Source organism: Pituophis catenifer, unplaced genomic scaffold (genome assembly GCF_029215685.1).
Source record: "Pituophis catenifer annectens isolate HBS135680 unplaced genomic scaffold, rPitCat1.0.hap2 SCAF_6, whole genome shotgun sequence".
NCBI classification, from domain to species: Eukaryota; Metazoa; Chordata; class Lepidosauria; order Squamata; family Colubridae; genus Pituophis; species Pituophis catenifer.
This window is the reverse complement of record NW_027256886.1, coordinates 7,035,817-7,057,756: the sequence shown is the minus strand read 5'-3', so window position 1 is coordinate 7,057,756 and position 21,940 is coordinate 7,035,817. Positions and strand designations below refer to the sequence as shown.

Here is a 21,940-nt window from a genome sequence, read left to right as displayed (position 1 = left end):
TCTCTCTCTCCCCCTCCCTCCCTCCCTCCCTCCCTCCCTCCCTCTCTCTCTCTCTCTCTCTCTCTCTCTCCCCCAGTATTGTCTATTTTCCCTGATTACCAGCTCATTATAAATTAGTAGTATGCATTTTGTGGTACTGAACTGCTGAGAGGCAGTGGATGACTCTGGGGCAGCCATTATTTCCCAATTCAGTCTATATTACAGGTTGTTGCTTTAATTTAGGGTGAAATTCAGGGGGAGGAGGTCTTATGGACAGTGATAGGGAAAGGGTGGGATATGAATGTAATATCAAGGTTGCAGAAAAACAATGCTTCCAATGTTAAAGAGCCCTTGATTTACAACCGTAATGGAGCCTGGAATTACTTCCATAAGTTACTGCAGTTATTCAGTGGGACACCATATGATCAGGCCTGATTTTGCAACCTTTTTGCAACCAGTCATTAAGCAAATGCTGTGGTCTTTAAGTGAAGCCATTATACCTCTTATACAATTTTTTTTTGCTGGAAACCATCGTAATTTTGAATAGTTACTAAGCTCAACTTCCATCTGGGTAATTCTTGGGTTACTTAATCCTTCTAGGACACCGTGGAAAGTTTTTCTTTACCAGATCTTAAAAATTACCACTTGGAGATAACCACATTGGCATCTACTTAGGGGTGGGCTTCAGATCCTTTAGCAACGGGTTTGCGGCCCTGTTGCTAATGGGCGTGGATCCTCAGATCCTTTAGCAATGGGCGGGGCCACCGTGGGCGTGGCCTAGTCGGCCACCTGCATCACAGGTTCCAGAGGCTTTCCTTGAGCCTCCAGGCAGGTGAAAACTGCTTCCCCTGGGGTCTGGAGGCCCTCTGGAGGCCAGAAACAGACCCATTTCCGGACTTCCAGAACTTCCGGGAGGTCCATTTTTCACCCTCCCTAGGCTCCAGAGGCTTTCCTCGAGCCTCTGGGAGGGAGAAAACAGCTTCCCCCGAGATCTGGAGGCCCTCCAGAGGCTGGAACAGGCCCGTTTTATTATTATTATTATTATTATTTATTAGATTTCTATACCGCCCTACTCCCAAAGGACTCAGGGCGGTGCACAGCCAGACAATAAAAACACATACAATACAAAATTTAAAAAATGGAATAAAATCAAATTAAATAATTTTGGCCCCGACAAATTTAAAACCCCAAACTTTTAAAACCAATTTAAAATTGAATATATAAATACTAAAAGATATTTAAAATTTTAAAAATCTTTTATAAAAGAGGGGGGAAATTAGGCCAGGCCGGCCTGGTGAAATAGTAAGGTCTTTAAGGCGCGGCGGAAGGTGCGCAGATCCGGGATCCTCCGTATCTCTGGGGGGAGCTCGTTTTATGCTCTACCAGACCTTTCGTGCAGCCCCAGCACTTACCTGGAATGATGAACGGGCTGCGTCGAGACTCCTGGGAGGGGAGGAGTGGGATCGGCTTGCCAGCTAGGGGGGGCATTTGGGGGTTTGCCCAACCCCGGCGATCCTTGGCTAGAGAATCACCCGAACCCTGCTGAACCCCCAAGATCCCACCCCTGCAATTACTGTATAAAAAAGAAAGAAATTGATGTTAATTTCTAACAGCTCTCCTTCAGAGCACCAACAATTCTTTTTCTCTTTCAGGCTGCACTGATTCAGCTGTTCTAGAGGTGGCTGAATAGTTTCCTGGAAGAAGGAAGCTATTTTCAGGTGTCCCAAAGATAAACTTATTATGTTAATTAATGTATTCCTATTGGTATATAGTTTCGGTTCATGAGGAAATGCACTGTGAAATTTTGGAAAATTACAATTAACATTACGATTCATAGGTTGGCCTGGAAAATGCTAAATTATACTGTATAGGTTTTTATTCAATTGGGACAGCCTGAATTCTAAAGTTATGTGTATTGTACCATTGGAGATTCTCAAGCAAAGATTGGGACACCAGGCTTCTTGGATGATATGAGAATTCCTGTGCAGAGGGTACAGGAACCGTATCTCTGTGTGGCTCCTGTCCACTTCTACGAGATGGAGATATAGACCCTATCATCAGGCGCAGTGGTAGTGCAGTATTGCAGGCTAATTTTGCTGACTGCCAGCAGTTTGATTCTCACTGTTGTGGCCCGTCAGCGGCCTGTGCAGATTGTAGCTGATTCTGACAACGAGGAGGCAGCTAGCGCTTGAGTCAGACAGTGAGGAGGCTGGAGAAGATGTGGTGCCAGAGGCGGGGATTCAGCCAGGGCCTTCAGAACCTCCAGAAGCTCCTTTAAGTGAAGAGGACGAAGAGGAGGAGCCTCTTCTCAATGCACGGCCGCGCAGAGCTGCCAAAAGGCAGGAGTGGCTCCTCAGGAGGAGGTCTCCTTGAAAGTAAGGCTTGGGGCTAATTGGCCATTCCCTTAGCCTATTTAAGGAGGAACGCCTACAGCAAACTGTAGGGAACAACTTTAGTTCACTCTCCTTTGCGTTTGGATTCTCTGCAAAATTGCTTCTGGGCTTTCTGCCAACCCTATAAGACTGTGATTATCTTATCTTACAATTCTTGTAGGCTGTTAAGACAGTTTATTAACAGCCTTTGGTTGAAAAAGACTGAGTTATTTGAGTAAAATAAACTTTGTATAGATTTTGTGTGTGCTGCGTTCTTTGAGGTCCGTAGCTGAGGCAGAACACTCACCAGCTCAAGGTTGACTCAACCTTCCATCCTTCCGAGGTTGATAGCAATAGCAACTTAGATTTATATACCGCTTTACAGTGCTGATTCATTGTGGAATTATTACTGCTCCTTTAATTTCTTTTCAAAAAGATTTATTACAGCTATAATAGTAATATACAGTAGCTGGCCATCATTTAGAATAGAATAGATTTTTTTTATTGGCCAAGTGTAATTGGACACACAAAGAATTTGTCTTTGGTGCATAGGCTCTCAGTGTACATAAAAGAAAAGATATGTTCATCAAGAATCATAAGGTACAACACTTAATGACAGTCATAGGGTACAAATTTAAAATGGCTTGGTTCCTACAACGTATTCAGTCCTAAACCTAAGCTAACAAAGACCAATTCCTAGACTTATATAAGAAGTTATGCCAAACTATTGTGCTTTATTGTGGCAAAAAAAGTGATGGCTTGGTTTACATCAGTTAAAAGCTGGCTTCGCCCAAACTATTCAATTCCATTTTAGTTGATTCTGGAGAAAAATGTACTAGACTTCAATGACACACTTGGTATAAGATGCCTGAATACTCAATGCAATATTGGAGCAGAGAACACTTAGGGATGGCAGACATCAATCACCTGGATTTTAGAAGAAGGGGTCTCTTTGATAGGGACAAAGTTGAAAAGATCAACAATCCACCATCAAAAAGTCATAGCTGAGTTACGGAAGATCTTATTGCCTGCAGGATGTGACCCTTAGTCAACCCGGTTAACAGTTCTCGGAAGCAAAGTCCAATTAATCAATACAACACCTTAAGTAATCATCAGGTATTATAGAGAACCACTTCTAGGGAATACTTTATTGTTATGTGCATCCAGATTGAAATATCCGTGTTTGCTTTAGGGAGGGTTTTAGTAGAAGAATACAAATGCAAAGCATTTGTTTAAATGATAAACTCCTAACCTTAAGCAACTAAAAAAATATTAGACAATAAGTCTTAATATTTACCCACAGGGGCTTAAAGTCTGGGAGGTAAAACATTGATACTTCAGATGGGAGTATTCTTTTTTTTTTTCCAAAGTTTTTTTTTTTTTTTCAAACAAAAAACAACATAAAAGCATCATCCTTTCAAACAATTACAGACAGTGTTTCGGTCGGTTAAAATCTTTTCGTGCTCACAAACTCTTCAAGATATCAATATATGACACATGTTTCTTTTCCACTAAGAAAAAAAACAAATTTTTACACATTTTATCTTAATTTCATTTCATATATCATATTTCATCTCCATGTTTTATTATCTATCCATTGATAAAATAAATCCCATATTAAATAATATTGTTTATCTTCCTGTTCTCTTATTTCCAATGTCAATTTACTCATTTCAGCACAATCCAACATTTTCTTAATAATGTCTTCATCAGTAGGTATCTTCTCTCCTTTCCAACTTTTGGCAAATACAATTCTAGCTGCTATTAAAACATTCACAATTAAATATTGCAATTCTTTATTAAATGTCTCTGGTAAGATCAGATGGGAGTATTCTTAAAATCAGGGAAGTGTGGCTATGAATCTTATCTTTTTGGAGGCGAACTCAAATTCAACTGTTGGCAATCTCATGGACCCATCCATGTAGTTTCATTGACAAGAAGTTCAGAATAGTTTGCTATTGCCTGTATATAATTTTTAATTTTTTCCCTCTTAAAGCTGGCTTGCAAACATTTTCAAAATGTTTGAGGAATCAGAATCAGGTCACTGAGTGAATCAATGGTACCCTATCAGTGTGGTTTTGCTGAAAACTGGAAGTAAATGTCCTTATTTTTGGGCAAAATCATTGTAAAAGATGATCACATGACCACAGTATGCTGGAAATGGCTGTAAAAGTGGCCTGGTTGACAAGTGCCAAAAGTTTGATCACATGACCTGGGGGAGGGGGGGAAATGACCATCGGAACTTTGAATCTGGTCATAAGTTGCCCCCAGGTAGATCCAGCCTAACTTCAAAAGGTCACAATGACTAGCAATAGGTTGAGGACTCACTGATTTAATAATGAAGCAGAATTTAACATAATCAAAAGATCTGAATCTCATCCATGAGGAAGGAAGGTAGGAAGGAAAGAAGGCAGGAAGGAAAGGAAGGAAGGAAGGAAGGAAGGAAGAAAGGAAGGAGACATAGAGCAAGATGTTTTCAACTGTTTTATTGTTTTCTGAGAGAAGGCATTCTGTGCAGTTGCTCAACAATCTGCTTGAGGATCCCATAATATATGGATCCCGGCCAATACGCTCTCACAGAAAGGGCCTCCTCAGGGTGTCGTCGGTCAAGCAATGTCAGCTGGCGGCCCCCAGGGAGAGAGCCTTCTCTGTGGGGGCACCCGCCCTGTGGAATGAGCTATCTCCTGGAATATGACTGATCACGGACCTCCGTACCTTCTGTAAGGCCCTGAAGACTTATTTATTCCAGCAAGCCGGCCTAGCCTAAATGGTTTTTTAATGGGATTTTTAAATTTTATAGACTTGGGGGTTTTAAATTGGGAGGCCGATTGATTTAATCTCTTTTAATTATCTTAACTTTTGTATTGTATGTATTTTAATTTTGGCTGTTCACCGCCCTGAGTTCCTTTTGGGAAAAGGGCGGTATACAAATAAAATAATAAAATAAAATAAAATAAAATAAAATAAAATAAAATAAAATAATAAAATCAAAATCAAAATCAAAATCCTGAAAGACTGCAGCAAGGGGCGAGGTTCTGAGGAAAATGCACACTTTTTTGAAAAACATACCCGGGACTCCAAAATTTTGGAGTGAATTCATTTGAGCCTTACATGCCATTGTGAAAGTAATGGGACTTTGAAGCATGGCAGAGCTGAGAAGAAGTCCTTATGCAGTTGGAAGCAGAGATCTGAAACTTCAAACAGCAAGAAATAGTGAGACTGAAATCTGCAAGGTTATATAAAGACCAAACCTGGGCCTTTTTTAAAAAAAGAGCTATTATTTGTAGCTCTGGATTCAACTATGGAGTTCTTGGTGCTCTCTGAACTTCTTCTTCTTATATTTTTTTTAATAACAGAGTTTGAAGGGACCTTGGAGGTCTTCTAGTCCAACCCCGTGCTTAGGCAGGAAACCCTACACCACTTCAGACAAATGGTTATCCAACATCTTCTTAAAAACTTCCAGTGTTGGAGCATTCACAAATCCTGCAGACAAGTTGTTCCACTGATTAATTGTTCCAACTGTCAGGAAGTTTCTCCTTAGTTCTAGGTTGCTTCTCTCCTTGATTATTTCCACCCATTGCTTCTTGTCCTGCCCTCAGGTGCTTTGGAGAATAGCTTGACTCCCTCTCCTTTCTTGCACTTGTTTTCTTACAGATGTTTCATTACCCAGCTTGGTTACATCTTAGGGTTTCAGTGAACAACCATTGAAAGAAGGTCATAAAATCAGGCACAGTCATGTGATGATTGTCATGAATGCCAGCTGTAATTGCAGGTTCAATTACAGTCATAAAACTGATGACTTCCTGTAATCAGGACAGCACCATTGGTTAAGATAGCATCAGTAAACTAAAAAGACAATCACATATGGTGCAGCAGCTACCTATAGAATCATTTAGTTAAAAACTAAATTTGATAAAAAAATAAGATATCTGATCCTACATATACTAACAGCAGCAAGAATTGTGTTCACGCAATATTGGAAGGAACATAACTTACCACTAGAGGGATTGATTATTCAGAAAATGTTTGAATGTGCTGAAATGAATAAACTAACTTTAGAATTAAAAGAAAAAGACAATTCGGAATATTATGTGGTTTGGGAAAAACAAAAATAGGTAATATTCATAATATTCATCTGCCCTAGTTTATCAGGCGGTAAAAAGAGATGGTGGAAGATTTGTACTTTCAGACATTCAAGATTCTCTAATGTAGCCTTACAGTGAAGAAGAATAAGCCGATCTGGTCATATTTCCTTTCAGGCATTCTTGGAAAGCTGACCTTGATGGCATCTTTGTTGCTCCTCCTGCCTTTTGCTTTGGTGTTCTCTTTTTTCCCAGCTTAGCAGCACATCATGAACCAGTATTGTCCGGTTAGTGGGGTTGGACCTGAACTGGGGAGAGTCACTGGTTGCCTTTGGGCCTGGCATTCTTCCTTAACACGCCTTCATCGCAACATGGTTGTCATGAGAAACTGCTTTGGGCTTGGGGTGGGTTGGCTGCAGACTGTATTTCTCCCAACTTCTTTGATTGACCTAGGAGAACATTCTTGGGAGGAGAACATTCAGGCAGGCTGAAGCCCAAGGACCTTGCCTTTTGGTCATTGGGTTGGCCCTTGAAAATGTCCTCCTATGAAAAGTTCAATACATTCCATGGAGGTGTGTACAGGATACTGTCTTGGATTGTAAATATGTTTTTTTTCTCATATATTCTTATATTATTAATCTATGAGATCCTATATAGTGATATATATTCAAGGAAGAAAGGAAGGAAGGAAGGAAGGAAGAAAGGAAGGAAGGAAGGAAGGAAGGAAGGAAGGAAGGAAGGAAGGAAGGAAGGAAGGAAAGAAATTGCATTGGTGCAGAAGATCCAAAGTTTAAATCTACAATATAACACTTCATAGACAGAAGGAGGGAGGGAGCAAGGGAGCGAGGGAGGAAAGAGGGGAGGAAAGAAGGAAGGAAGGAGGGAGGGAGGGAGGGAGGGAAGGAAGGTGAAAACTCTTATGATGGTCTTTAGGCACAGGAGAAGATTGTCTTCTGTTGGGAATAAAGCAGTAGTGGGTTTCAAATCCACTAGTAGTTCACTCGTGCGCATGCGCAGAGACATCCGGGCGCGTGGGCAGAGCCTCCCGCCACCGCTGCTACCGGTTCGCCTGATCCAGGGCGAACCTGTAGCAACCCATCACTGGAATAAAGATCTATAAATGCAACAGAATTTGTTGAACGTTACACGTGATCCCTTTTAAATACACAAAATGTCACAAAAGGGCTTTGAATGTTTTGCAGGAATGTTTGAAAAGCCTATCGGTTATGCCAATTGCAGTGTTTGCTGCCACTCAATCCCTTACATCACGCCACTTCTTCCATGGAAAAATGAAAAACTTTGCTGTGGAAAAGCGCAACAGGGTAGTATGTTTTCAGGAACAATTCCAGTTTTAATGTGAGTTCTGTTTCAAAAAGAAATACTGATTCTGAATATTCTCTCTCTCTCTCTGTCTTTCTCTCTATGTTCCTTTCTCTCTCTCTCTCCCCTCCCTCTCTCTCTCTCTCTCTGTCTTTCTCTCTCTGTCCCTTTCTCTCTCTCTCCCCTCCCTCTCTTTCTCTCTGTCTCTTTCTCTCTCTCCCTTTCTCTTTCTCTCTGTCTCTGTCTCTGTCTTTCTCTCTCTGTCTCTCTGTCTCTCTCTCTGTCTTTCTCTCTCTGTCCCTTTCTCTCTCTCCCTCTCCCTTCCCCTCTCTTTTTCTGTCTCTCTCTGTCTTTCTATCTGTCCCTTTCTCTCTCTCCCTCTCCCTCCCCCTTTCTTTTTCTGTCTCTCTCTGTCTTTCTCTCTGTCCCTTTCTCTCTCTCCCCCTCCCTCTCTTTCTCTTCCTCTCTTTCTTTCTCTCTCTCCCTTTCTCTTTCTCTCTGTCTCTGTCCTTCTCTCTCTGTCCCCCCTCTCGTCCAATTCCATAATTACAGAAATATAGGAGAATGAATGAATAATAATCTGGCTGTCATTTATACGTCTAACTTAAACCAAAGATCACAGGAATTAAGGAAGCTTAATTACCAAGGTTTATTTACTTCCATATCAGAAGGATGCTTTAATATGCTCACATATATCAATTCTGTCTACATCCACATTTTCCAGATACTTTTGATAATGAAAGAGCTCTAGAATGTTTTCCCTTCCTTTGGTTTCCTGCTCATCCAGAGGGTTTTTGCTCTGTTTCCTCTGAATTAAAGCTATCAGTGTTCTACATCACTCTTCGTTTAGGAGGTTTCAGCCTGTGGCTGTGAAGGCAGTTGAAGGCCAGGGATTTCTACTGCAGTGTCTCCTGGACATTGGGCTGATTTGGAAAACCCTCTGGGGAAGGGAGGAATAGTTGGCTGGGCTGGCTTGGCTGAATGAGGCCCACCTTCTTGTTCTGGAGAAGCAAGTGTGGGGCCAGAGGTTAAATTGGGTTCCTGCATTTCCAGAAATGGATTTTTGCTCGAAGAAGGATGGATGATCACCTGGCCCACTGGTTTCTTTTGCTTTGATGGTGTCTCCTGGATGCCAGCTGTGGGGTGAGGCTGGTGTGGCTTCTGGTCTTCCTGATCCTGTCCATGATGTTTGTGGTGGTGGAGATGAGAGTGGTGATGATGGCGTTGATTCTCATCTCTGTGTCTTTCACCATCATCCTGATGCTCCTCCTGCCCAGGTCTAGACTCGGATTGTGGAGTCTGTTCACCTGTTACTGGTGGCTAATAAGACAAAAGAGACAGAAAAGTGGCTGAGGGGGTTGATCGGATCTGGACTATAAATCATGCTTATATATTTGGTCAAATCAGAGGTGGGTTTCAGCAGGTTCTGACCAGTTCTGGAGAACCGGTAGCGGAAATTTTGAGTAGTTCGGAGAACCGGTAGTAAAAATTCTGACTGACCCCGCCCCCATCTATTCTCTGCCTCCCGAGTCCCAGCTGATCGGGAGGAAATGGGGATTTTGTAGAAACCTTCCCCTGCCACACCCACCATGCCATGCCCACCAAGCCGTGCCACACCCACCAAGCCGTGCCACGCCCACCAAGCCATGCCACGCCCACCAAGCCACACCCACAGAACCGGTAGTAAAAATTCTGACTGGCCCTGCCCCCATCTATTCTCTGCCTCCCAAGTTCCAGCTGATCGGGAGGAAATGGGGATTTTGCAGTAACCTTCTCCTGGATTGGGGAGGGAATGGAGATTTTACAGTATCTTTCCCCTGCCACGTCCACCAAGCCACACCCACAGAACCGGTTGTAAAAAATTTTGAAACCCACCACTGGGTCAAATGTTCGAGACAATTGGAGTTTGTAACTTCTGCTCTCTGAGATGCAGCATTGGGTAGACAGGGAAGATCTTTTCACCTGTACTTCCTCACAGGTAGATCTTAATTACTGTCAGACTTAATGGGTAAATCCAACCAGGTGAGCTAATTCTACTTTGTTTACTTTCTGGTAAGTTTACTTGACCAGAATTAAAAGAATCCCAACATCTTTAATGGAGAATATTTGTAGTTTAGGGTTGAAATTAGGGGTCCTTGGTGCTCTCTGAGCTTGGATGTTTTCCTGCAGACATTTAATTACCCAAACTGGGTAACATCATCAGTGCTAGTGATGTACTAGCATTGATGTTTTTACCTAGTTTGGGTAATGAATCGTCTGAAAGAAACCAACTAAACTCAGAGTACTGAAGGCTCCTCAAGTTCTTTCCCACATAAAATTACAATTACAATTACAATTATGAACTTGTTTGTGTACTTATTTAATGGGGGGGTGGGTGGCAGCAAATGTTATTCAATAGTTTCCATTTCTTTTCATTTCTTTATTGTATGTGTTATTTTAAGAGTTATAAACTGACTCGTTCCAGAAGCTTTAGGCATCATTAAAAGTAATTAATTAACAATAACTTTATTAAATTGATTTTCCTCTATCTGCTTAATCCAGCCAGTCAATGATCTTTAAAAATAAATTGTTCCACCACCCAGGAATGAATATTTTCTACAGATGATAGGTGACTGAGGAACTTACCAGATGTGGGAAGAACTCACATTTTACAGTGACAAATTTATTTTTGTCTACCTCACTGATCATCACAGAGCCTTTGCATAGACCTCTTTCCTAGAGCAAAAGAGAAAATTTTCATCAACAAAAACAAAACAAAAAAATTAACCTGCTCAGGTATTTCTACTATGGTGTAGTGTAACTGTAGTGTGGAGAGATTAAAAAAAAGGAACTATGAAGGTGCAGGGTGTGAATGTTGGTGGAGAGAGAAAGAGTGTTGAGTTGGAAAGCTGAAGGAGAAAGCAATGGTGCATAAAACTGCACATAAATGGTTTGGTGGAGTCTAACAGCTCCACTAATAATATGTAATATGTAATATGTAATAACAGAAGGGATGCGGTGGCTCAGTGGCTAAAATGCTGAGCTTGTCGATCGAAAGGTCGGCAGTTCAGTGATTCAAATCCCTAGTGCCACGTAACAGGTTGAGCTCCCAGGGTGAGCTTCCGCCAACCTAGCAGTTCGAAAGCATGTAAAAATGCAAGTAGAAAAATAGAGACCACCTTTGATGGGAAGGTAACAGCGTTCCGTGCGCCTTTGGCATTTAGTCATGGCGGCCGCATGACCACGGAGACGTCTTTGGACAGCGCTGGCTCTTCAGCTTTGAAACAGAGATGAGCACCGCCCCCTAGAGTCAGGAACAACTAGTACATATGTGCTAGGGGAACCTTTACCTTTACCTTTAACAGCTTTACAAGCCTTCCAAAGACACAGACCATCTACAGCTAGTCAGCAGTGAGTAATTGTTCCCCCCTCACCCTTACAAACTGAGAAATCCTGAGAGATTGAGAAGCAAATGAAAATAAGATAGCTATAACACTAGCAATGGCACCCGGGAGTAATACCAGTGGTGGGTTGCTCCCAGTTCTGTCCAGTTCTATAGAATCGGTAGTAAAACTGGCAGGAGGCTCCGCCCATCTGCCATGACATCATCATGGGTCCTCTGCGCATGCGCAAAAACGCGTGTGTGCGCTCCCACTGGGAACTGGTAGTAAAGGTAAGCAGAACCCACTCCTGAGTAATACCCTATGCGTATTGGGAGGAGCAGGTTGGGAAAACATAGCATCAAGTGTAGCTTGAACGACAATTTAGCCCTGCGTAAAGAAATAGGATTTGCAGTCCCTAAAGTCAGAGAAAGAACTGTGTTACTACTACCTTTACTGTTAAGAAACATGGATGATTAGGAACACAGTGGAACACTGAAATTTGTAACCTTGTGGAGTGCTGTAAATGATATCCTTATCACTTATATATAAAAAAGCATAACAGATGGTGCATAAATCTGAATATAATATGCGTAACATATTAGGGATGTGTTATTTGTACAATAAATCTACCTCTTGTTAATCTGTCAGAAGAAGCATTCAGCCTTCCACAATGCAATGGCCAAACTAATAAACTATAGCATGGCATAATGTGATGGATTTATACAACAAACTAAGATCATTTCTATGTTCCCACAGATTATGTAATCCCATTTTAAGGTAGTCTAAATGCTGTATAAAAGCAGCCATTGAATGTTGTGGCCCGTCAGCAGCCGGTGTAGCTAGTAGCTGATTCCGACAGCGAGGAGGCTGGTGTGTTGCTGAGCCAGCAGCCTGTGCAGCTGGCACTCGAGTCAGACAATTAGAAGGCTGGAGAAGATGTGGTGCCAGAGGCGGCGATTCAGCCAGGGCCTTCAGAACCTCCAGAAGCTCCTTTAAGTGAAGAGGACGAAGAGGAGGAGCCTCTTCTCGATGCACAGGCACGCAGAGCTGCCAAAAGGCAGGAGTGGCCCCTCAGGAGGAGGTCTCCTTGAGAGTAAGGCTTGGGGTTAATTGGCCACTCCCTTAGCCTATTTAAGGAGGAATGCCGACTGAAGCAATTTGCAGGGAACAACTCCGTTCACATACCTTTGTGTCTTGTCTTGCTTATCTTATCAGCTTCCTGCAAATTGCTTCTGGGCATTCTGCCAACCACAGTAAGCTTTCAGTATTATTCTTTGAATTCTTGGCGGCTGTTAATGCAGTTAATTAACAGCCGTTGTTGTAAAAAACTGGTTTATTTAGTAAATTAAGGTTTGAACGGACTTTATGTGTGCTGTGTCCTTTGGGGTCCATAGCTGGGGCAGAACATTGAGTCCAGCCATCACTGATGAATAAAGAACGTGATGTCAGCAGTTGGAAATGTGGTTCTTGAGAAAGAATGCATTGAGCCATAACGGCAAGTTAGGTGTTATGCAAGATGAGTGAATACTTACTGCAGTTTCAACTGGGAGGAGGGGGCACCGAGTGATGTCAGACACAGGTGGACTTTTGTGACAGGAAGTCTCCTGGATGAGGTATTCCACAAAGTAGGAAAGACCAATGACCCACTGTAAAAAAAATCACACACAAGGAGTTAGAGTGGGCCACATTGTCTGCAGGAAGTGCCCCACCTAATCTTAGGTGCCCTGCCAATCTTTATTGACCTGATGCCCTCTAGAATTGTCCCCGTAATTCTCAGCACTAGGTCCTGGAGAATTGGTAGGACATTGTCAAGTGTCTTTATTAATAAAAGAATATTTATATTCCGTAATCACATTGAAAGTCTCATTGTCCAAAGACCAGGGTGACCAGTGGTGAAATGTAAAATTTGTTACTATAGGTTCTGTGGGTGTGGCTTGGTGGTGGTGGTGGGTAATATGACTAAGTGGGCGTGGCCAACTTTTTTTTTTTTACTTTTAAAACCATTTTTTCTACAACCTCTCTGAAGAGGTTGTTAAAAAATGCTTTTAAAAGCCTCTGACGATCCCAGCTGACTTGCCTGATCGGCAAAGGCTTTCTTTCTTTTTTTTAAAAGCCTCTGACGATCCCAGCTGCCTTACCTGATCGGCAGCTTTTTTTAAAAAGCCTCTGACTTGCCTGATCGGCAGAGGCTTTTTTTCCTTTTAAAAACATTTTTTCTATAAGAGGTTGTAGAAAAAAATGCTTTTAAAAGCCTCCGATGATCCCAGTTGAGCTGTGCGATCATCAGAGGCTTTTTTTTTTTTTACTTTTAAAAGCATTTTTTTCGGCCAAAGAGGTTGAAGAAAAAATGCTTTTAAAAATAATTTAAAAAAAGCCTCTGATGATTGCGCGGCTCAGCTGGGCAATGGAGGGGGGGGGGCAGGGATTTTTGCTACCAGTTCTCCGAACCACCTGCCTCCATCACTACCGGATCGGGCAATTCGGTCCTAACCGGGAGCATTTCACCCCGGCAGGGTCCCATCCATGTGGAAAATTGGATGCTCCTGGGAAACCCTCTGGCAGATAAAAACTAAAATCAACTTTACATCAGACTCCTGCAGACCTTGTGAATCTGGCTCTGCACTTCCTTTGGCAATAATGCAGAAGTCAATCACCCTCTCGTGGGGTTATTTCCATTTATTATTTTTAATTTCTGAGTTTAGCTTATACATTGCAGCAGTCTTCATATCAATGAAAGATACAGCATCAACTTTCTGGCTGAAAAATGCTCCATTTCAACTTTACCTGTGAACTGGCTTTGGTGACTTTAACAAGGACAAAATAATGATTATGTTCATTTTCAGCATTGAATTTGGCCAGCGTCTCCAGTGTTGTCTGCTGATACTTGGCGTCAGTAAGATTTCCAGGCATTGGGCAGTCGGGACAAAGATCCAGAATAACCGAACTACAAACTTTAGAAAAGCAAAGAAGTGTTATTTAATAAGGTGAGACAAGACATTTGAATTTGAGCTTGTACATTTAAATGAACTGAAATACGGAAAGCTTGGATCAGCTTGAAAATTGAGCCTCCTTCTACCAATCAGCATCAGACTTGAATCCCCCAGAACAAAGTCAATTTGGATTCCCCCTCCTCCCCACCTCTGTTTAACCATATCTGATTCCTTGAGACTGCCTGGATAAGTCTCTGTAATTTTCTTGGCATGGTTTTTCAGTAGTGGCTTGCTATTACCGTCTTCCTAGGGCTGAGAGAAAGTGGCTGGTCCAAGGTCACTGCTGGCTTCGTGCCCCAGGTGGGACTAGAATTCACGGTCACCCAGTTTTTAGCCTGATGCCTTAACGCAGGGATGTAAAACTGAAGGCCCGTGGACCGGATCAGGCCTGAGTCTTAGATCTGACCCACGGGGCTGGCCTGGAAACAGCAAAGGACCTGCCTGCAGTGCCTCTGCCAGTGAAAACAGAGCTAGTGGCCGAAAATGGGGCGCGGGGAGGGGGGGCACACACAGCCCCCCCCCGACCTCTGTTTTCACTGGCAGAGGGCTATCAAAATAAACTAAAAGCAAAACAAAAGGAGAACTGTTTCCCCTTTTGCATTTGAGCATGCAAGAAGGGACAGGAAAAGGAGAAAGGGAAAGAGGAAGACAAAGAAAAAAGAAGAAAAGATGGGAAGAGAGCAAGGAAGGAAAAATAAGGAAAGAGGGGAAGGAAGAAGAAGGAAGAATGAAGAGGGAAAGAAAAGAAGGAGGGAGGGAGGAAAGGAAGGAAGAAAGGAAGGAGGGAATGAATGGAGGAAGGAAGGAAGGAAGGAAGGAAGGAAGGAAGGAAGGAAGGAAGGAAGGAAGGAAGGAAGGAAGGAGATTATAATGAGAGTGAGGAAGGGTCTCAGAAAAGTCCTGCCTTAGCATTTGGCCACCACAGGTGCACCCCAACACGAGTGATGTCGATCTGGCCAGCCCCACCATTGCCACCCCCACCAACCCCCAGCTATGGTTACCCCCGGCCCTCCAAGGTCAAACACAACCCTGATGAAATAGAGGTTGACACCCTTGCCTTAACCACTACATTAAACTGGCTCTCAATCTGGAGTTCTTTTTATTTTATGGTAGAATCGGATTAGACAACGTAGTAACATCTACTGAATGACTCTACCAAGACCGAATAACTTTTATTTAAACTGTGTTTGCAGCAACTTCTACTTTACCCAATTCACTCTCTAGCTGGCCTAGTCCGCTATGTTGATAAGCTAATTATTAACTAATTGCCTCCCTAGTACAAGCAGGCAATTACTTGACTCAATGACCAGTCACTTAGCGATTGTTCAAAATTATGACATATCCTCCTCCCCCACAAAAACGACCTACTTACAATCACTCCTTGTAGCCATGTGACCACATTTTGGGTGCTTGGGGCCTGGTTCACTCTTAAAGCCATTTGCAGTATTTTGTGGCCAGACCGCTACAATTTTTGAAGGGATTTTTTTGCAAGTGTCTGACATTTACTTCTGGTTTTTGGCAAAAAAAACACCCACTAGGCAAAATGGCTATGGCATTCAAAAGCAAGTTAATGGCCTCCTTAAAAAAAAATGTCATAAAATGAGGTTTGGGCATGTAGAGACCCAATTAATGGCCTCAATAACTTATGATCACATTCAATTGCGGTCATAAATTGAAGACTACTTATAACTACACTATGTTTTGATCTAACTAAACATAAGAGTCCTCTACTCCTCTGCTCACAACAGAATATTTTATGCCCCCAGGCTTGCAATTTTGGGATTAGACAATTTAGAATTATGCCGCCTTTGGTCTGACCTAAGCGTAGTACACAAAATTATCTGCTACAACGTCCTACCTGTCAGTGACTACTTCAGTTTCAACTGCAAAAATACTTGAGCAAGCAATAGATACAAACTCAAGGTAAACTGCTCCAAACTCGATTGCAGAAAATACGACTTCAGCAACAGAGTGGTCAATTCCTGGAATGCACTACTTGATTCTGTGGTTTCTTCTCCAAACCCCCAAAACTTTAACCTTAAACTGTCTACTGTTGACCTCACCCCATTCCTAAGAGGTCTGTAAGGGGCCTGCATAAGTACATCAAAGTGCCTACCGTCCCTGTCCTAATATTCCTTTTTACTTACTCTTTTCATGTATTCAAGTTATGTTTATACTTTTACCTGTTATCTTATATATGCTTGACAAAATAAACATGATTATGATTATAAGGCAGAAGCATTTTGGGGCTTCTGTGTTTATTTTTTATGTTTCTGTGAGGAAATCTGCAAAATGGCAATTGGGAGGTGTCTGTGCTGGAGATATTTTTCTTGCAAAGCTACATGCAGGCAAACATGGAAAATACGTACGTGGGCGTAAGTCACAGTGATAACTGTACAAGTGTGAATGATCAGAATTCCTGTTGAAGTGAATTATTACTTTACATTGGCCATAGATCTGGAACAAGAGAAGATAGTGTTAGACTCCAGTTTACTTTCCTTCCAAAATGAAAAAAAAAAAGTGAAAATGTCTACATTTCTTGTTTTCTATTGTAGGAAGTTAACACCCACTCCTCTCTTGGAAGAATGAAATATTTTAGGAAATATTAAAAAGGCAGAATATTATATTTCCCTGGTTGAGAAATGGAGAAGCATGTTTTAAAGATGAAGCAGCTCCCACCTTCCTGCCCCCCCACCCTTTGTCAATGGACCATCATCTGCAACACAATAGGACCCATCTAGCAACAGAAATTAACACAATAGGATCCATCTAGCAACAGAAACTCACCACATGGCACCTGGGAAGATTACATCAGCAAGCAAGGCTAGCTAAGACCCCCACCCCCTGGGAGTCTGACAACCAATCAGGATACTCTTTCTGGGCTCCAGGAAGTTCAAAGCCAGAGAGGGCATAAAACCCAGGGACTCGCTGAGTCTCGCCCCTTTTCTGTTCAGGAACTCAAACCATGTGATCGTGTCCACCATTAAACCATCTTTCCAAGCAGTCTCCATGTTTCCAGTGTCTTTTTCCCTACTTGAAGCTGAACCCAGAAGGATATTTCTTCCTACACTATATCTCTACACTTCCTACATTTCTTCTTGTGGCTTACAACCCCACTGACTTTTTGAACTGCAGAATGTATTTTTACAAATGCTCATTCGTGCAGCATTGGTGATCGATCCACCAGACATGATATAAATTCCATATGATCTACTTCCAGTCTAAGAGTTCTCCGAACTGCTCAAAATTTCCACTATCGGTTTTCCAGAACCTGTCAGAACCTGCTGGATTTCAGCCCTGATATTAGTGCAATGTTAGTACTACTTTATAATGCCTTAGTAAAACCACACCTTAGACTAGTGCATCCAGTTTTGGTCACCGTGATATAAAAAAGATGTTGAGACTCTAGAAAGATGCAGAGAAGTCTAACAAAGATGATTAGGGGACTGGAGGCTAAAACATACAAAGAACGGTTGCAGGAATTGGCTATGTCTAGTTTACTGAAAAGAAGGCGACATAATAGCAGCCTTCCAATATTTGAGGGGCTGCCACAAAGAAAAGGGGGTTTCCAAAACACCTGAGGGCATGACAAACAGCAATGGGTGGAAGCTCATTAAAGAGGGAGCCAATCTAAAACTAATTTCCTGTCGTTGAGAACCATTAACCAGTGGAATGGCTTGTCTGGAGGAGTTATGGGTGCTCCATCACTGGAGGTTTTTAAAAAGAGATTGGACAGCCATTGGTTCAGAATGGTATAGGGCAGTGATGGCGAACCGTTTGCTCCCGGTTCAGTCCAGTTCTATAGAACCAGTAGTAAAATTGGCGGGAGGCTCTGCCCACTTGCCCGGACGTCATAAATAACGATCTGCGCATGCACAGAAGCCCACGTAGCCCCATTGCGAACAGGTAGTAAAGGTAAGTAGAACCCACCCCTGGAGTGTGCGTGTGTGTGCGTGCGCTTGTCGGGGACACAACCCGGAAGAGAAGCTGCCAAGTGGGCATTCACACATGGGGAAGTGAACTTCCGGTTTCCGGCACGTGCATGTGAACCAGCCAGGCAGCCTGTCTTCCGGTTACTGGCATGCATGCACATGCGCCAATCAGCTGGCTGGCGCGCATGCGCACAATTCTTCCGGTTGTGCGCATGCGCGCACCAACTCTTTCGGTTGTGGGCATGCACGCACCAACTCTTTCGGTTGTGGGCATGCACGCACCAACTCTTCTGGTTTCCGGCAGGGCCAGATGGGCAAAAAGACAGCTGACCATCGTGCGTGCATGCACGCCAGAAACCCGAAAGAGGAACGGGCCACGCCATGTGTGCCAGCCGACATGCCTCCACTTCAGGCACGCGTGCCATAGGTTCGCCATCACGGATATAGGCTCTCCTGCTTGAGCAGGGGATTGGACTAGAAGACCTCCAAGGTCCCTTCTATGCAGTTATTCCATTATTAGGAAACCTTTCCCAAGTGTAAGAGCTACGGGACGAACTATTCAAAACTCTGATGTGGCTTCCTGTTAATCCTCCTTGGTGGTTCTTTTAACCGAAGTAGATCAGTTACTTACTGTCTCGTGCATGTCTCTAATCTTGCATTCTTTCCACTGTTTCCCAGTCAGGACATAGCATTCCGTTTCTAATACATCCAGGGTGAGGTAGAAAAGAGAACCGCCATTCCGCTATGGACAAACAAAGACAAACCCTTGAAATGGCAAGGCAGGGTGTCCATCATCTTAAAGCTGGGGTCTCCAACCTTGGGAACTTTAAGACTTGTGGACTTCAACTCCCAGAATTCCTCAGCCGGCAAAGCTGGATGAGGAAATCTGGGAGTTGAAGTCCACAAGTCTTAAAGTTCCCAAGGTTGGAGACCCCTGCCTTAAAACACATTGCAAGGAAATAAATGAACCTTCAAATCAACCTTCAGAAAAAGTTAAGGGGTCAACCTGGTTACATGATGTCAATGGAAGCGCAGCGGTGGTGGCCTTGCGATGCTAGACTGATGTCTTTTCTCTTTGGCAATATAGTTAGTCCTCGACTTATAACCACCGCTGGGACCAGAATTTCCATTGCTAAGCAAGGTGGTTATTAAGTGAGTCAATGCTCAGTTTTATGACCCTTTTTTCCCCATGGTTGTTCAGTGAACCGCTACCATTGTTAAGGGAATCAGGTTGTCAATAAGTGAATCTGGCTTCCCCCATTGACTTCCTCCAGGGAAGCCGGATTCATTCATTCCCTTAACAACCGTGGCAAAAAAAGGTCATAAACATAGAATAACTTTATTGGCACTTGGAATGTACACTAATCGGCATACATTCAAATGAAACTGATTCACTTAGCACACGTAGCCAGAAAGGTCGTAAAATGGGGTAAAGTTCACTTACCAAATGTCTCACTTAGCAACAGAAATGTGGGGTCTTGTTTGTGGTCGTAAATCAAAGACCATCTGTATGCCAAGACATTGAGAGGGCGCATGGTGCAAAATATGTATTTTAATCCTAGTAACAGGTGAGCATCCGTTATCACCAAACTTGACCTCCAAAGATTAACAGACAATCTGGAACAGGCATTATTCTGTCCCCTGACATTTGCTGTCAGCAGATAAGAATTGACTCAAAGGTGCTTTTTCAAAGGGGGATCTGGATTTTGTTTTTCTTTGAAGATGTTTCACTTCTCATGCAAGAAGCTTCTTCAGTTCCGGACAAAGTTCAGTTGTCTTTTGAAAAATCACCTTTGGGATAACCATGACTTCTGTGACTGAGAATCTCCATAGATATTTAGCAAAGAGTTGCTTTACTCTGCCTCATGGCTCTTAGTATGCAGGAGAAACATACCTTTATTTTATTAGGATTAAGGTAAAGGTAAAGGTTCCCCTCGCACATATGTGCTAGTTGTTCCTGACTCTAGGGGGCAGTGCTCATCTCCGTTTCAAAGCCGAAGAGCCCGCGCTGTCCGAAGACGTCTCCGTGGTCATATGGCCAGCATGACTAAACGCCAAAGGCGCACAGAACGCTGTTATCTTCCCACCAAAGGTGGTCCCTATTTTTCTACTTGCATTTTTTACATGCTTTCGAACTGCTAGGTTGTCAGAAGCTGGGACAAGTAACGGGAGCTCACCCCATGACGCGGCACTAGGGATTCAAACCTCTGAACTGCCAACCTTTCGATCAACAAGCTCAGCTTCTTAGAATTCTGAGCTGGGCTGACCAGTAGATTCAAGGATAGCATGACAGCTTCCTCTATCTTCTGGGAGCTATCAAATGATTTTGTAGATTCCTTTCCTGCCCAGATACATTAGTGCTGCCATGTCCCAAAGGTGCTTTTTTCAAGAGGCAACTGGACTTTCTGGTTTTACTTTGAAGACGTTTCGCTTCTCATCCAAGAAGCTTCCACGACCTGGAGGACTGAGAATCTCCATAGACACAGTGCTACCCTGATTCAACAACAGAATGGCTGGTGCTGAGGGGAAGGAAAAGAAGAAGAAGAAGAAGAAGAAGAAGAAGAGGAAGAGGAAGAGGAAGAGGAAGAGGAAGAAGAAGAAGAAGAAGAAGAAGAAGAAGAAGAAGAAGAAGAAGAAGAAGAAGAAGAAGAAGAAGAAGAAGAAGAAGAAAAGAGTCAGTAGAAGGAGTAGACCTTACCTGGGGTATTTCACGGGCATCATAAATGCGCTGGAGGGCAAGAATGTAGCCTTCTGACCGATCGGCGTTGAGTTTGTCAAGGGCCACTTCTGCAGCGGCCTTTACCACCAAAGAATTGCATGACGGGTAAAGAAAAGGAAAAGGGGACGAGGCAGCTACCAAGTGGAGCATCTGTATCCCAATCAAGAAGGAAATTAAAAGAGACATTTTGGAAGCTTTTGCGGAATCAGAGAAGACAGCAACTGGAGCTACGCTAAGAGAGCAAGGCTCTGACAGTGCTTTGTCTTTCTATATATACTTTGAAACCAAGAGCTAATATTTGTTCTTCTACTCCATGGTCACCCTCACCTATGAAATTCAACCCGTGATTCAATTATTGGAAGTTTATACTTTGGCAGGGTAATTCTGACCTAGAATTATTGTCATGTCCTCTAAACCAAGTTCATTGCAGAAAGAACTACTGTATGTCTTCCTTCCTTCCTTCCTTCCTTCCTTCCTTCCTTCCTTCCTTCCTTCCTTCCTTCCTTCCTTCCTCCCTCCCTCCCTCCCTCCCTCCCTTTCTCCCTTCCTTCCCCCCCTCCTTCCTTTCTCCCTTCCTTCCTTCCTTCCTTCCTTCCTTCCTTCCTTCCTTCCTTCCTTCCTTCCTCCCTCCCTCTTTCCCTTCCCTCCTCCCTCCCTTCCTTCCTTTCTCCCTCCCTCCCTCCCTTTCTCCCTTCCTTCCACCCTCCCTCCTTTCCTTCCTTTCTCCCTCCCTCCCTTCCTTTCTCCCTCCCTCCCTCCCTCCCTTCCTCCTCTCTCCCTTCCTCCCTCCCTCTTTCCCTTCCCTCCTTCCTCCCTTCCTTCCTTTCTCCCCCTCCCTCCCTTTCTCCCTTCCTTCCTTCCTTCCTTCCTCCCTCCCTCCCTCCGTCCCTTCCTTTCTCCCTCCCTCCCTTCCTGTCTCCCTCCCTCCTTCCCAACCTCCCTCCCTGGACATAAGACCCAGTGGAGTTGACTCACCATTAAAATGAGGCTGGCTGTATGTAGTAGTACAATATTGAAAGAACTGAAGGATGTTTTAAAAATTATGGGTATGACTCAGTGGTGAAATCCAAATTTTTTTACTACTGGTTCTGTGAGTGTGGCTTGGTGGGCGTGGTGTGGCTTGGCGGGCGTGGCTTGGTAGGCGTGGCAGGAGAAGGATACTGCAAAATCTCCATTCCAGGGGT

General features: G+C 43.3%; 1 protein-coding gene across 1 annotated transcript; it reads right to left on the bottom strand.

Moving 5' to 3' along the window:
- Positions 1–8,401: 8,401 nt before the first annotated feature.
- Positions 8,402–20,972, bottom strand: FETUB (fetuin B). The gene is made up of 7 exons (XM_070945560.1): positions 20,736–20,972; positions 18,669–18,779; positions 16,475–16,562; positions 13,900–14,066; positions 12,648–12,761; positions 10,379–10,468; positions 8,402–9,073 (listed from the first exon to the last, which is right to left on the bottom strand). The coding sequence occupies exons 1-7, from the start codon at positions 20,940–20,942 to the stop codon at positions 8,600–8,602; spliced, it is 1,251 nt and encodes a 416-aa protein (XP_070801661.1). The 5' UTR covers positions 20,943–20,972; the 3' UTR covers positions 8,402–8,599.
- Positions 20,973–21,940: the final 968 nt, after the last annotated feature.

What these genes read in the sequence shown, in the direction of transcription:
- FETUB (XM_070945560.1), bottom strand. Translation starts at nt 20,942, where the DNA reads ATGTCTCTTTTAATTTCCTTCTTGATTGGGATACAGATGCTCCACTTG. An exon ending in TTAGAGACATGCACGAGACA is followed by an intron (nt 16,563 to 18,668) that starts GTAAGTAACTGA and finishes CTCTTGTTCCAG; the next exon opens with ATCTATGGCCAATGTAAAGT. An exon ending in TCACCAAAGCCAGTTCACAG is followed by an intron (nt 12,762 to 13,899) that starts GTAAAGTTGAAA and finishes TTTTTTTTACAG; the next exon opens with TGGGTCATTGGTCTTTCCTA.